The sequence below is a fragment of the Ursus arctos genome, unplaced genomic scaffold, assembly GCF_023065955.2.
Source record: "Ursus arctos isolate Adak ecotype North America unplaced genomic scaffold, UrsArc2.0 scaffold_36, whole genome shotgun sequence".
NCBI lineage: Eukaryota > Metazoa > Chordata > Mammalia > Carnivora > Ursidae > Ursus > Ursus arctos.
The window spans coordinates 9,532,352-9,545,390 of NW_026623050.1; the positions used below are offsets into that span (position 1 = coordinate 9,532,352).

General features: G+C 48.0%; 1 protein-coding gene across 2 annotated transcripts in view; it reads right to left on the minus strand.

Moving 5' to 3' along the window:
- FRMD5 (FERM domain containing 5) overlaps positions 1–13,039 on the minus strand; it is a 299,112-nt gene that overhangs the window by 18,603 nt on the left and 267,470 nt on the right. For both annotated transcript variants that reach the window (XM_057306320.1, XM_057306319.1), the window contains exons 7-8: positions 11,258–11,345; positions 2,354–2,442 (exon numbers count right to left, since the gene is read on the minus strand). In XM_057306320.1, coding sequence (XP_057162303.1) covers positions 2,354–2,442; positions 11,258–11,345 — 177 coding nt within the window. The remainder of the gene's footprint in view (positions 1–2,353; positions 2,443–11,257; positions 11,346–13,039) is intronic.

Sequence of the window (13,039 nt, forward strand, 5' to 3'; positions counted from 1 at the left end):
AGTAAAAGAGGCAAACAGGATACTGGGGTACGTCACCCGCGGGACAGACACAAATCAGAAGAAGTGACATGGTTACTGTACATGGCACAGCTTAGACCTCACCTTCACATACTGCTCTCAGCCTTGGTTACATTTACAAAATGGAAAAATGACTGGAGTCTTAGGTGGATGTCCCTGAGAGCCAGAGAACTAGGCCTCCGTGTCGGTCACTCCTCATTTCTCTTCCATTTGCCTGACACAGCTGTCCTTTGGATCCTGAAGGCCCTTCCATCTCACTGGGGGTGGAGTCCTTATTTTGGTACCCAGCTGGGACCCCCAAGGAGGTCTGACCATGCCTATCTGCCTGTACTTGGCTTTCTTCCTCTTTACAATTTCTAGGGAGATTTTCTCAATATCCTAGGAAGTAGCAGAAAGGCAGTGAGAACCATGTACCTAATTTACTACCGGACAAAATTGAGGGGACAGAGGAAGGTCACTTGTTTCCTAGAAATCATGGCTGGGTCAGGATGAGAGCTCACAATTTCTGACTACCAGTTCTGAGCTAACACAAGCACATGGTATTCCTTGTTTGAGTCCCTCCCAGTCAATCAGTCTCTCTCATACACTTTCAGAATACAATAAATAGTAGTTAATTAATATGTAAACAGATACACGCAAGATAGGAAAGTAAGGAGCATTCTGTTGGAAGTGAGGTTAGGTTTACATCTATTATTTTAAATTTGAGACACAGTGAAAAAGACTTTCTGAAGAAGTGGGATGTGAGAGAAGACAAAGAATGAAAAGTGCTGGGGAGAATCAGGTGAGCATCAAGGCTTCTGGATGGGGAAGGATACTTTGGACTGCAGGTCCCTGTAACAGGTGTGTCCTACTTGTTTCTAGCTACATGTACCCTCTCCCAGGGACCTCAGACAGCTACCCTGGTCAGAGTATGGGCCAGGATCTGGGCCGTCTAAGCAGTATCAGACAACCCAGTTATATCCGGAAAGCAAGTGCTCCTCACTGGGAGCAGTGGCCTGATCCCACTCATTGTCTTTTTCTGAAAAGTACTTTGTTGGACAGGAAACCCCAAACCCTCACCATTGTCATCCAAAGAGCACAATGAGTGGGCCAACTACAGAAGGTCTAGCAAAGAGGTGTTTTGGGGTACTGGTTACTCAGTGCAGCATCCTGCCTTGTGAAGTGGCTATTTTCCTGGCCACTTGGCTGGTCATGTCTGGGGGGCAGTTTCATTAGCACTCTGGTTGATGATCATATTGCCAGTCTGCACAGAGCAATAGGGTTGGAAAGGTGGTGTTTGTCCACAAGCTCAGTGGGGGAGCTGAAGAGGACACAAGAAGAGAGAGGCCCAGCCACACCCCCAGCAGAAAGCTCGCCAAGAAACAGCTTTGTCCTCAGATTTCCCATCAGCTCTTCTGGAGAAGGCAAAGGAAGCAAGACAGGAGCAAGCTTCCCCAGCTGAACTCTGTTGGGCAAGGTAAGCCATTTGTCCAAGCCCAGGGGAGGAGTTGGTCAGCTTAGATTTGGCAGACTAAGGCCAAAAAGGTACAGAAATCACAGGGGCTTAGTAGAATATACAACATGTTCTGATGAGGCTGAAAGATGTTTGCAGGCCAGAAAAAGGGGCTCCAGGAGAGCCAAATGTCCATCAGTAAGGCAGTCGGTGCTGCATCAGCTCCCAGAACCATCCAGAACAGACCCCAAACTGACAGGGGAGAGAGGAAGTAGTTCAGAGTAGCTTCAGCTGAGGCAGTGGCTCTTGCCTGCTAGAAATGGGAGTGGGAGGAGGGAGAGGGGAAAATAGGTGGGGATGTGACTCCTGGAGGCTGAAGACACCTGAGCCCTAAAGAGGGATAGGAGAGAGACTGAGCAGCACCTGTGCTTGTGTAGGCAGTGCCCACAGTGGGGGTTGGCCTGAGGAGGGGGTTTTGCCAAAGCTGCAGGATAACTTACATCTGCCCCAAGCGTGAGCCCCTCCTTCCTTAGGCCAGTGGGTAAGGGAGTAAGCAGCCATGCAGATGCTATGGTTCTCAGTGGGGACAGTCCCAAGGACTCTGTTCTCATAGCAGCTCTGCTTCCCTAACATTGGCTCCAGCGACGGGTCTCTCATCTTACCCAGAAATTAACCCAATACACTTTCTCTCTCTGGAGAGGCTGTTGGCTCTCAGGAACACCCCTTTGGAAGAATAGGATCCCTAGGAAGAGACCACTACCTTGATCAGTTATCATTATGGATGCAAGGCTTTGAGGGGGCTCAGAACCATAACTGCCCAATCACAGACAAAGGACATGGGAACCAGAGCCCTCCCCAGCTGGTGAGGTATAAAAAGCCTGTTTTGGAAATGAAGATACTCACCATTTAATGAAGTGGACCCTCTTGTTTCCTTGCAGAACCACGAACCCGAAAGGAGTGAAGGCCAGAAATGCAGCATTTCCTGACACATCCTGCAACACAGAAGGACCTCTCATCAGGGTGATGCAGGCATAGAGGTGAAAGGGTGAGAAATGTAGTTGTTCATCGGTGATACAGGGTTCATACGTGGCAGTAGGTCACAGGGGGAAGAGCATTTGGAAATAACAGGCAAGCTATTTGCCTTCCCTAAGCCTTGGTGCCCTTAACTATAAGTTGTAACCAATCTTAGAAGGCTGTTGAGAACATCCAAAGAATGGCAAACCCTCCCACATTGCTGGTGGGATTGTAGAATGGTGCAGTCACTTCAGAAAGCAGTTTGGAAGTTCTTCAAATTGTTAATCATAGAGTTATTATATGACCCAGCAGTTCATTCCACTCCTAGGTACCCAAGAAAACTGAAAACACAGAAACTTATACATGAAGGTTCATGTCAGGATTATTCATAACATTCAAAAGGCGGAAATAATCCAAATGTGCATCAACTGACAAATGAGTAAAGTGTGGTACATCATCTAGTGCGATATTACTCAGGAGTAAAAAGGCATGAAGTAGTGACATACGCTATAACATGGACGAACCTTGAAAACATTATGCTGAGTGAAAGAAGCCAGTTACAAAAGATCACGTGTTCTATGATTCCATGTATATGAAATGTCCAGAATAGGGAAATCCATAGAGACGAAAGATTACTGGTTGCCAGGGCTGTGGGGAAGGGGAGATGGGGAGTGACAGCTAATAGGTACGGAACTGTGTTACTAAAACTAAACTACTGAATTACATACTTTAAAAGGACGACTTTTATGATATGTGAATTATATGTCAAAAAAGCTGTTATCAGAGAGAAAGAGAGAGAATGAATGGCAGTTATTATGATGGCCCTGCACACTGCGCTTCTGCGCGAAGTTTAGCTGAAGAAAAGATAAGAAGCAACCAGCTAAATGGAATAGCCACCATCAGTCTTACGGTGCCTGAACCATCAAAGAGGCCTCCTGGCCCCTGGTCACTATCAGTTTGTCAATACCAGGCTTGAGGTTCTGCTAAGCAAATCTGGGAGGAGGTACAGCAGAAGCGGTAGGTCATGGTTCCCTCACATGGGACAATGAACTCCCTGAGAGCCAGGCTGGGGTGGGGCACAGAAAGCAGGCTGATGGACTGTGCTCTCTCCGAGGAGCTTCCTTTGTGACAGGGGCCTCAAATGAGAGACTGCTCCGTCAGGGTATGTGTTCGAGCGGCCAGAAGATTATACCAGGATTCTGGTCAAATGTAGATGCAGGACATCTGTCTGAGCCATAGCTCACATGGTGCGTGGGGTCAGGGTCAGGCACTTAGTGTGAGGCATCCAGGTGGGGGCTGTGGCTGTCAGGCTCTCCCAGTCTCTCCCACTTTCAGGGTTTGCCTCCCTGGCACACATCTTCAGCTTGATTAAGTCTAAGAGTAAGAACAGTGGGGCCTCTGCAGGGCCTCGTGAGCCTTGCCTCAAGGAAAAAATGCAGTTTTGTCTTCAAGGGCCAGAGGGGCCAGGGGAGAGTACAAATGTGAACAAAAACGAGAGGGGGAAGGCATCTTACAGTGCTCTAAGAGAGAGGAAAGGCCTAGAAAGAAGAATAGGTGGGAGGATGGAAAGGAAGGGTCAGGTCAGCAGAGGATTGTGGGTGGTTAGAAATAATGGGTAAAGAGTAGGGAAGGGAAGCAGTGGGCTGGGCAGGGAAGGGCCCCCGTGGGCAACAGCAGGACAGAAGGGTTACAGGTGTGAGCATCTGCGCCTAGCGAATAAACTGTATGTTTTGCAAACATTTCCAATTAATGCATTGTTTTTATTGTCCTTTCCTGAGGGTCTTTTGTGGTCCTGACACTTGGCTGCAAGCACCGTGTCCTTCAACCCAGGGGCAACAGCAAAAAGCTGTTTAAAAATAACCTGAATGGAGATACTGTGAAGCCACGGGGCTGATTTTCCTCCTGCCTGTCATCAGTGCTTAGTGGTGGTTATTAATACCTGAGTGCCAACACTGCACAAAAGCCTGGTCCCTGGTGGGGGCACCAGTGCTAACCCAGCAGCTTGGCCTCTGTGGGGGAGAATGCCTGGCAGACATGGGTGAGGGAGGGCAGCCTGCCTCAGATGGAGGGCACCGGGAGGCCTTCCGCTCACTGTGCAGGCAGGACCCAAGGAAGTCCAGAAACTGCAGGTTCAGAAAGACAGCAACTTGAGGGTGGAAACCTTACCTTACCTGTACTCACAGAACAGGCCTGCAGGAAATATTTATCAGATGAATGTGTAAGACAATGAGGTGAGCCAGAGGGACCAGGGGGGAGTACAAACGTAAACAGAAACAAGAGGGGAAGGCACAGGTGCAGCGAAGGTGGGGAAGGCATTTTACAGTGCTCTGAGAGAGAGGAAAGGCCCAGAAAGAAGATAGGTGGAAGGATGGAAAGGAAGGGTCAGGTCGGCAGAGGATTGTGGGTGGCTAGAAATAATGGGTAAAGAGTAGGGAAGGGAAGCAGTGGGCTGGGCAGGGAAGGGCCTCCCTCTGCTTCTTGCACCCTTGACCCCATGGGCAACAGCAGGACAGAAGAACGCCTGCACCATGACCATAGTGTCATGGGCCCCGTGTCAGACCACTCAGGCCCACGTTCTGGCTCTGCCACTCACTGCCTGTGTGACCTCAGCTAGGCCCCATCCTTTCTCCATGTTTCAGATTCCTCATTGTGAAATTAGGGTTGATAATATTATCTACCTCTTAGGTTGTGCTTAGTAGACACCCAGGACATGCTAGTGGTTGTGTTGTTAGTATGAGTTTGTTGAGCTTAATACAAAAATCTTTTTTAAAAATGTAGTATTTCACTATTTTTCCTGATGTTGACGGATTTGTTTTGCTAGTTAGGAAATGAGGATGTGGGAAGTTGGGGTAGAAAGGGAGAAGTCATTCACTGTTAGAGGCCCATGGAGAAGGGGGATTTGGGGTCAAAGTGAAGTGGGCAAAAGGGGACGGAGAGAGGCTGTGACAGAGATCTGTGAGAGTCATTCCAGTGACAGGCCTCTCTGCCAGAGCACAGGGAAGAGCAGGTCCTCCCACAAGCTGGGCAGCACTGGCTGGGCTCTCCATTGGCACTGTCATCTACACCGTCCAGACACCTCAGGGCTGGCCTCTGGGTGACGGCAGGTGTTGCTGGGAATAAACCCCAATTAGACACCATCATTCCAATAAGTAATAATAGCACCCTCAGCAATCCCAATCCAGTCTCTCACATGAGGAGGTCAATTCTCCAAACTGCTTCCAATGCAACAGTTGTGGATGAAGGCTCCTGCAAAGCCTGGCACCTGGGTGTCCACAGGGGCAAGGGCAGCTGGAATGTTTGCTACTTGTCTCTGGCACTTGAGGAGCAGGACTTGGAATGACAGCGAGAAGCCTCACATCTGCACCAGCACGAAAACAAACAGGCAGCCACACTGACACCTTCTCTGGAACCTTCCCAGTTTCTTCCATCTAATGTGTCATTCTCGTGTGAGCCTGCCCTTGGGATTTGTGTGCAAAAGGACGAGTTGTATGACAAAAAGAGTAAGAAATGAGGACAAGAGGGAAGTGACACAGAAGGTGGTAACCTGTTCCTCAGATCTTCCATCTTATCAGGCTGGAGGCTGTCTTTTCTCTCTGTCCCCTTCCCGTCCTGACAAGATCAGTACCCACAGGACTGAGCATTAATGGATCTGAGAGGTGGAATAAAAACTCAAGTCTTGATGGCCACACAGCATATATTGCTAGCCCCACTCTGCATCAGATAGTGGTCTGAAGTATTTAGTTCACATCTACAGCTGTGAGGTATAAGATTTATTTTCAATTTTTCATCCTTGTAGAAAGAGCTTCATTCCTGTTTTAGGACCCTAGCCCGGCTTATTTGCTCTGTGACTTACTTCACTTCTCTGAACCTCAATTTACTCATTTGTCAAACAAAGACCATAATACATACTTCAGGAAATACAACTCTATCTGATTTTAGGGTGATGGCCTAAATGACTTACTGCCAAGACATGGCCAATCGTGTTTTTTTCTTGGAGGGGGCTGAATTTGCACAGAGTCCTTCATATGTTCGTGTAGAAATCACCGTCAAACTTGACTGCTTCAGTTTGACATCATCAAAGGTTCACCTTAAGATGATCACTCTGCCCAGAAAAGGATTTTTGGAAATCACAGCACTGACTGGTTCTGGGAAGTAGGGACATCTGGCCACCTTTGCCCAATCCCCATGGGTTCCACCTCTGGATACAATGAAGTACGCGTCTGTCTGCTGCCACCCCAGAGGACATCCTGTGTATGCCAGAGACAGAACCAGGGTATTCTTTCGAGATCATCCAATCCCCTCTCTGGATCATTACTTAAACTAATTCAATATGGGTAGATGAAACCTCTGTTTTCAAAAACCTTAGGGAAGAGGTGCCTGGGTGGCTCAGTCGGTTAAACGTCTGACTCTTGATTTCGGCTCAGGTCAAATCTCAGGGTCATGGGATTGAGCCCTGCGTCAGGCTCTATGCTCAGTGGGGAGTCTGCTTGGGATTCTCTCCCCCTCTACCTCTGGCCCTCCCTATGCTCACGTGCATGCTCTCTTTCTAAAATAAATAAGTCTTTAAAAGAAAAAAAAAAACCTTAGGGAAGATTTCACATGCTCTTCCACATACTTACGCCCATCCCTGAAAGCTCATAGCTAGGAACCTTTACATTAAGACAATCGTGAAAATCACCCAGTTTCAATATATTGAAACATGGTCACAGGAAAGTAGAGTGGAAATTAGGAGGCAACCCTATAAGAGCCTTGATGTCACCCCATTAAAGATCAGAAATGGAAGCCTTGGCAGATACTTGCCATCTAAGTGGCTTTAGGCAAGTTCTTCATCTCAGCAGTAAACCTACCACTCTCCCCACAGTGCAGCCAGGAGGGGCCCACTGGGGGATGAGGGCGAGTCATTGCTGATCCTTTTTTTTATTATTATTTTTTTAAATTGCTGATCCTTGTTCTGTTCCTCTGAGGTCAGGGGCAACTTATCAAGATGGGGAAGGGGATTTATTTAGAGAGGAGCGTAGTGGCTGATATGAAAAGTGAGAGGAATGACAATTTTATTTGTATGGTTGCTCTAACCTAGATCTTCCGAAATCAGTTTTCTCCTGTACAGAAAAGACAAAGCCACTTGGTGAATTTACATTAAATTTTTCTGATGATTTCAGTTGTGCCCTAAGTTTTCTCTGTCAGAATTGGTAGTGAGTCCTTTGTTCCTAAATAAATGCCATCTCCCCAGAAGAAAGACTATGAATGGTAACTGAAAAAGCACAGCATTGAGACTCAGGCACGTCCAGGTGTGAGTCCCTTACCAGTAACTCTGGACATGTTAGTTGGTCTCTCAGAGGCTCAGTGTTTCTGTTTTTGTTTTTAAGATTTTATTTATTTGAGAAAAAGAGAGCTTGAGAGAGAGATCACAAGCAGGGGGTGGTGGGTAGAGGGAGAAGCAGACTCCCTGCTGAGCAGGAGAGGAAACCTGGGATCATGACCTGAGCCGAAGGCAGATGCTTAACTGACTGAGCTACCCAGGCTCCCAGGCTCAGTGTTGTTATCTCAAAATGAGGACAAGAACATCTTGGTAAAGATTAAACGAGATAGTATGTATAAATGTCTCGCATGTCCAGGCTCTCAGTAAACCGCACCTCCATGACTCATCATAAGGCTAGGTACAGAACGGGTGTCTGTAATGAATCTGACCACGCCATAAACCTCAACAGGGCAAGAAGCCACAGTCTGGGCCTACAGGAGATCCAAGGCAAACAACCAGTCCCAAGGCCCCCTGGAAGGAACAAGGTGGTAGCTCCTGAGGTTAGAGAGGTGTCAGAGTTGGGGAATAGATGCAACACTGGGCTGCCAGTGGTTTGCTCCATTCTCTTCCAGCAGCTGTAGGCTTGGTCTGCTGGGGGCTCCTGTCAGGAGATGGGGGCTGAGAGGCGATGCAGAGAGCTCAGGACAGCTTGTGCAAGCTCAGAGCTGGGTATTATTGTAAGCCAGCTGGCTGCTGGAGCCCTCTGGCTCTCCCACCCAGAGTTGGTAGGATCTCTTCCTTGTCCCAGGGCCAGACAAGGACACTCTGGGCAGAAAGAAACCATCGGTGTGGACAAGAAGAACAGCAGCTACTTAATCAGTCCAGGAGAACAGAGCCCAGCTGAAGTGTTGTTCTGCTCTCATTTAATTATCAAAACGATTCCTCTTCTTCTGTCCTCCCTAGGGCTGCATGCCCCAGATTCCCTGGGCCCAGTAATTGCCTCTCTGTTAATAGAAATCATCGGTATTTATTACACCGAGTGCTCCAGCTTATTTCAGCTCTCCTTGTAGCAACATTAAGGCGAGTGCTTGGTAGCATATCACCAAAGTAACCCTGCTTAATGACAAGAGTAAAGGCTCCTGAACTGTCCTTGCTCAGGAGGGCTAAGAAACTATGATCCAGAGCCCAATGAGATGAGCTGAGGAGCCATGTGTGGGGTGTGCAGCAGGGCCCGGACTCTGGGGGAGCAAGAAGTACAGGGCCTGGGAACAAAGGACTGGAAGCCCATGCAGATGACTGCTCCCACCTTTTCTCTAGAGGGAGTCTCCTGGGGGCTTCTGTTCCTTATAGATACATGACAATGGGGAGTGACTTGAGTTCAAATTCTTGGTCTACTACTCAGGGCCTTGTAAACTGTGGACTCCCAGAGCTTTCATCTTCTTACCTATTAAATAGGAAAGAGTAAAATCCACCTCCCAGGGCTGGCATGAGTATTAAATGAGAAAATAATGCAAAAGGATTCCAGTGGGCCTGCCATGGAAGGCGTGCCACAAATGTGTCTTCCCTCCTTTCTTCTAGGAGTTGATGCTGTGAATTGGGCCTCACACAATGGTGTGAATAGGGGTTCCCTCCTGCAGCCTCTTCAGCCTCTGAGTCTAATAATGGATAAACTCATCAAAGATGGGTCTGACCAGGAGCGTCACAGCCTAGGGTACATGTGGACTTGGGCTGGACACTGGGCTGACTGCCACTGTAGCTTCCAGATCCACATAGGCAACAGTGGGGAATCCTCACCCACCTCCACTCGTGCTCAGGTTCACTGTCTACCATCTGTCCACTCTGTGCTGTCAGATGACAGCCTTGCCCAGGGACCCAACTCTGAAAAGGCGGGTGCTCTGGGTGGCCTCAAGGGGACTGGGCAGGCTTGGAGGTGACCTGGCCTTATGATGAAGGTTGCTATCTCTAGGCAGTTACGTCTTTTAAGGTTCTGAAGTGACTCAGCAGTTCGTGGAGCCCAGTCACTGAGTACCTTCTGTGTACTTTCACACAGGTGAGGAAAGCAAGACTCAGAGAAGCCTACAAAGGCCTCAGAAAGGCAGAGATCAGTGCTGGAGCCAAGGCCAGCTGACTCTGAAGCTCTCTTCAGTCCTATGCAGTCTCCCTGTGGATAGTATCTGAGGAATTCATGGAGGTTAAACTTTATCTGTCATGCAAGGATTCGCTAATTCATTTGTAAATACCCATGCATCAATTTTTTTTTTTTTGGTACTAACAGGCATGAATGTGTTTTCTGACCGTGCTGGTCCCCAAGAACACAGGGGTTATCTGGCATTAGGTTGTGCTGGTGGATAGGGAACTGTATGGGGTGGGAAAGGTGACCAGGGTTTCTGAGTGCCAGAATGTTCTCAAAGTTCATATTTGAAGTTTCAGCATCAAATCCTATGCAAGAACAAATCACCATCACCTCGCCAAGAGGCCAAGGGAAATACAACTCTGCACCTACATTACTGGGTTCCTTGCTTTCTATTCTTTTCTTTTCTTCTTTCTTTCTTTTTTTTTAAGATTTATTTATTTATTCAAGGAGGGGGCAGAGGGAGAGGGAGAGAATCTCAACAGACTCCTTGCTGAGCGTGGAGCCTGACATGGGGTTCAATCCCATGACCCTGCGATCACGACCAGAGCCGAAATCAAGAGTTGGTTACTTAACTGACTGTGCCACCCTGATGCCCCTTTATTCTCTTCTTTTAATTTTTGTTGGAAACTTATGGTGTCCCCTCATTAGGAAGAAAAATCTCAAAGTCCTCTTCTTCCCATAGGATACTGGCTCCCTCAGATCAGTTTGAGAATCAGCTTTAGTGGTTTCCAGTAGTGGAAAGAGAGAGCCAAAAGCTGGAGAAACTGAGGCAGAGACCAGGAGTGTCAAAGCAACTGAGATGTGGAGGGACACAGCCACAGAGAGATGGGAAGAAGCCTTGTGTCTCCACTGCTCTCCATAGTGACTGTGGCTGCTTGAGCTCTTCTCCAAACTGCCAGACACATGTGAGCAATTACAGAGGTTTCCTCTGGGCAGAGCCTCCCTGGCTGGTTTCCGTCTCACCCTCGCAGGCGCATAATGGAATTAAATGCGACTCCACTGCAGTTCCGCGCAGTGACTTACGCTGCTGTAGTCAATAAAACCCGCTCTTGGAAAGAAACTAGATTACAGGTCAGGGAAGGGTGGGCAGTCCGCTGAGCGGCCTCTGATCATTCCCCGTGGGGGGCCTTCCACATTCCTCTCTTCGTTTCCACGAAATTACCCACTGCTGCCCCAGCTTCGGATTTGTTATTTAGATTGACTTTGCCTCGGACCCTCTGACATTGATGTGGCACCACAAAATTATGTAGCGTGGAAGCCAGAGGAGTTTTCAAAAGGAGTGACATTTTCTCTGGCCTCTCACTAAAAGAGCCAGTCAACCAGATACTGAAGGTGGATGGCGCAGGCGTGTTCCTTCCCTGCCTTTCGCCCTCTGGAGGAGGCAAGGTCAGTGCAGTCTCCGACGATATGGGGGGCTTACCTTACACGGGTGAGGGTCCACTCCATATGTCTCCAGTGTCTGTGCTTTTCTTAAAAAGTTCAGTTCTGATGTTGCTGGTGTTTGACCACTGGAATGAAGAAAATGAGATGATTTCAGGGTTTCCTGTTCTCATAGACTCCCTTGAGATAAACTCTCCATTAAGAAGCTTTCATGGAGTGGCTCAGTCAGTTAAGTGTCTGACTCCTGATTTCAGCTCAAGTTCTCATGGATTGTGAGATCGAGCCCTGTGTTGGGCTCCGCGCTCAGTGGGGAGTCTGCTTGAAAGATTCTCACCTTCTGCCACTACCCCACTCACTCACTCTTTTTCGCTAATTTATATATATTATGTATTAATTATATATTAATATATCATATATATATGATATATATATATATATATATATATATACACTTATATATATATATATATATAAATAGATATTTTAGCATTCAGGGTAAGTCTACACTCCAGTTTTTCCACAGAGTGTGCTCCCTGCCCTGTTCAGGACCAACTTCAGAGATTCCTGTCTAGGGTCAAAAACTCAGATGTCTTCAGACTGAGGCTGACTACATAATGAATGACATGGGCTGAGTGTAGACAGGAGGGAGTGGTGGGGACTGTGGCAGACTGGGGAGTGCTACCTCATCGAATGAGGGCAGCTGTTCCTCAGCTCCAAGACTGTAGTCATGTGGGAATGCAGGGCCCAGCACTGCTAGATGTTAAAAGCACTGCTTGTAAATGGGAAGTCAGAGATACTGATTTTTATGTGGTATTTTACAATTTCAAATACTGTGGGGGCAAACAAAACACACTTGTACACTGGCTGCAGGCCATGGGTTTCTTGTCTGTGATCTGATCTAGACTGAAATACAAAGAAGGGGCCTATATATCTTGCTGGTACTGCCAGCGCTTTTCCTTTACCAGAAGGGAACATGGGAATGGAGGGTGAAGAGACAGCAGGAGACAGTGCTGAGCTCCCCAGACTCCACAATAGCTCTGTTTATCCATAGGGTGATGACTATGGAAAGGAAACAAGCAGAAAAAGGAAGAAAGCAGCCCTAGTGCCAAGCCATCTGAGGAGGGGACCTTTAGCATCATTCCCTTTGCAGCTGTTATCACGTGCTTTCCTGAGCTCCACACAGAACCAGTGGCAGCGTCACCTCAGGCGCCCTCAGGGTCCAGAGCCTTGGTGAAGCAGACACACTCCTACAGATGTCGGGTTGGTTTCTCTGCGAGGAGGGGTGGGCAGTTTGTCAAGTCAGCAACAACTCTGATGGCTGGTGGGAAGGACTGAAAGTTGCTGATTTCTAAGTTCATTATTTGTCTCGAGTAATACGGTAGTGCAGGAAGACGAGGCAGAGCAGGAAGGAGCAGGCCAGATTCCCCCTAGTGTCCCTCGGGAGAGACACCAGTCAGCACTTTTCTGTGCCAGCCTCCATGCTGCTTGCTGTAAAATCTACCATGAAATAAAGTGCACTGTCTGGGCCCTCCAGGAACTCACGTTAGAGCTGGAGGAAGGAAACAGACATATTTTTACATAATGAAGATGAGGCCAACATGTGCAAGTAGGCATTTTGTTGACTGCAGATTTCTACATCCACCAGCACACCTGAGGCCGGAGAAGGTGTGTGGGAAATGTTGGTGTGGTAGGCAAAAGGCTGGGCACCAGAGGCAGCTAAGCACCACGGCCCCTTCCAGGGAGCGTCCTCATTCCCTGTCTGGAAGCTGGAGGGTCTTGTGGGCTCCATTTATTCCAGGAGTTGGCCCAAGCCTCCAAGGCC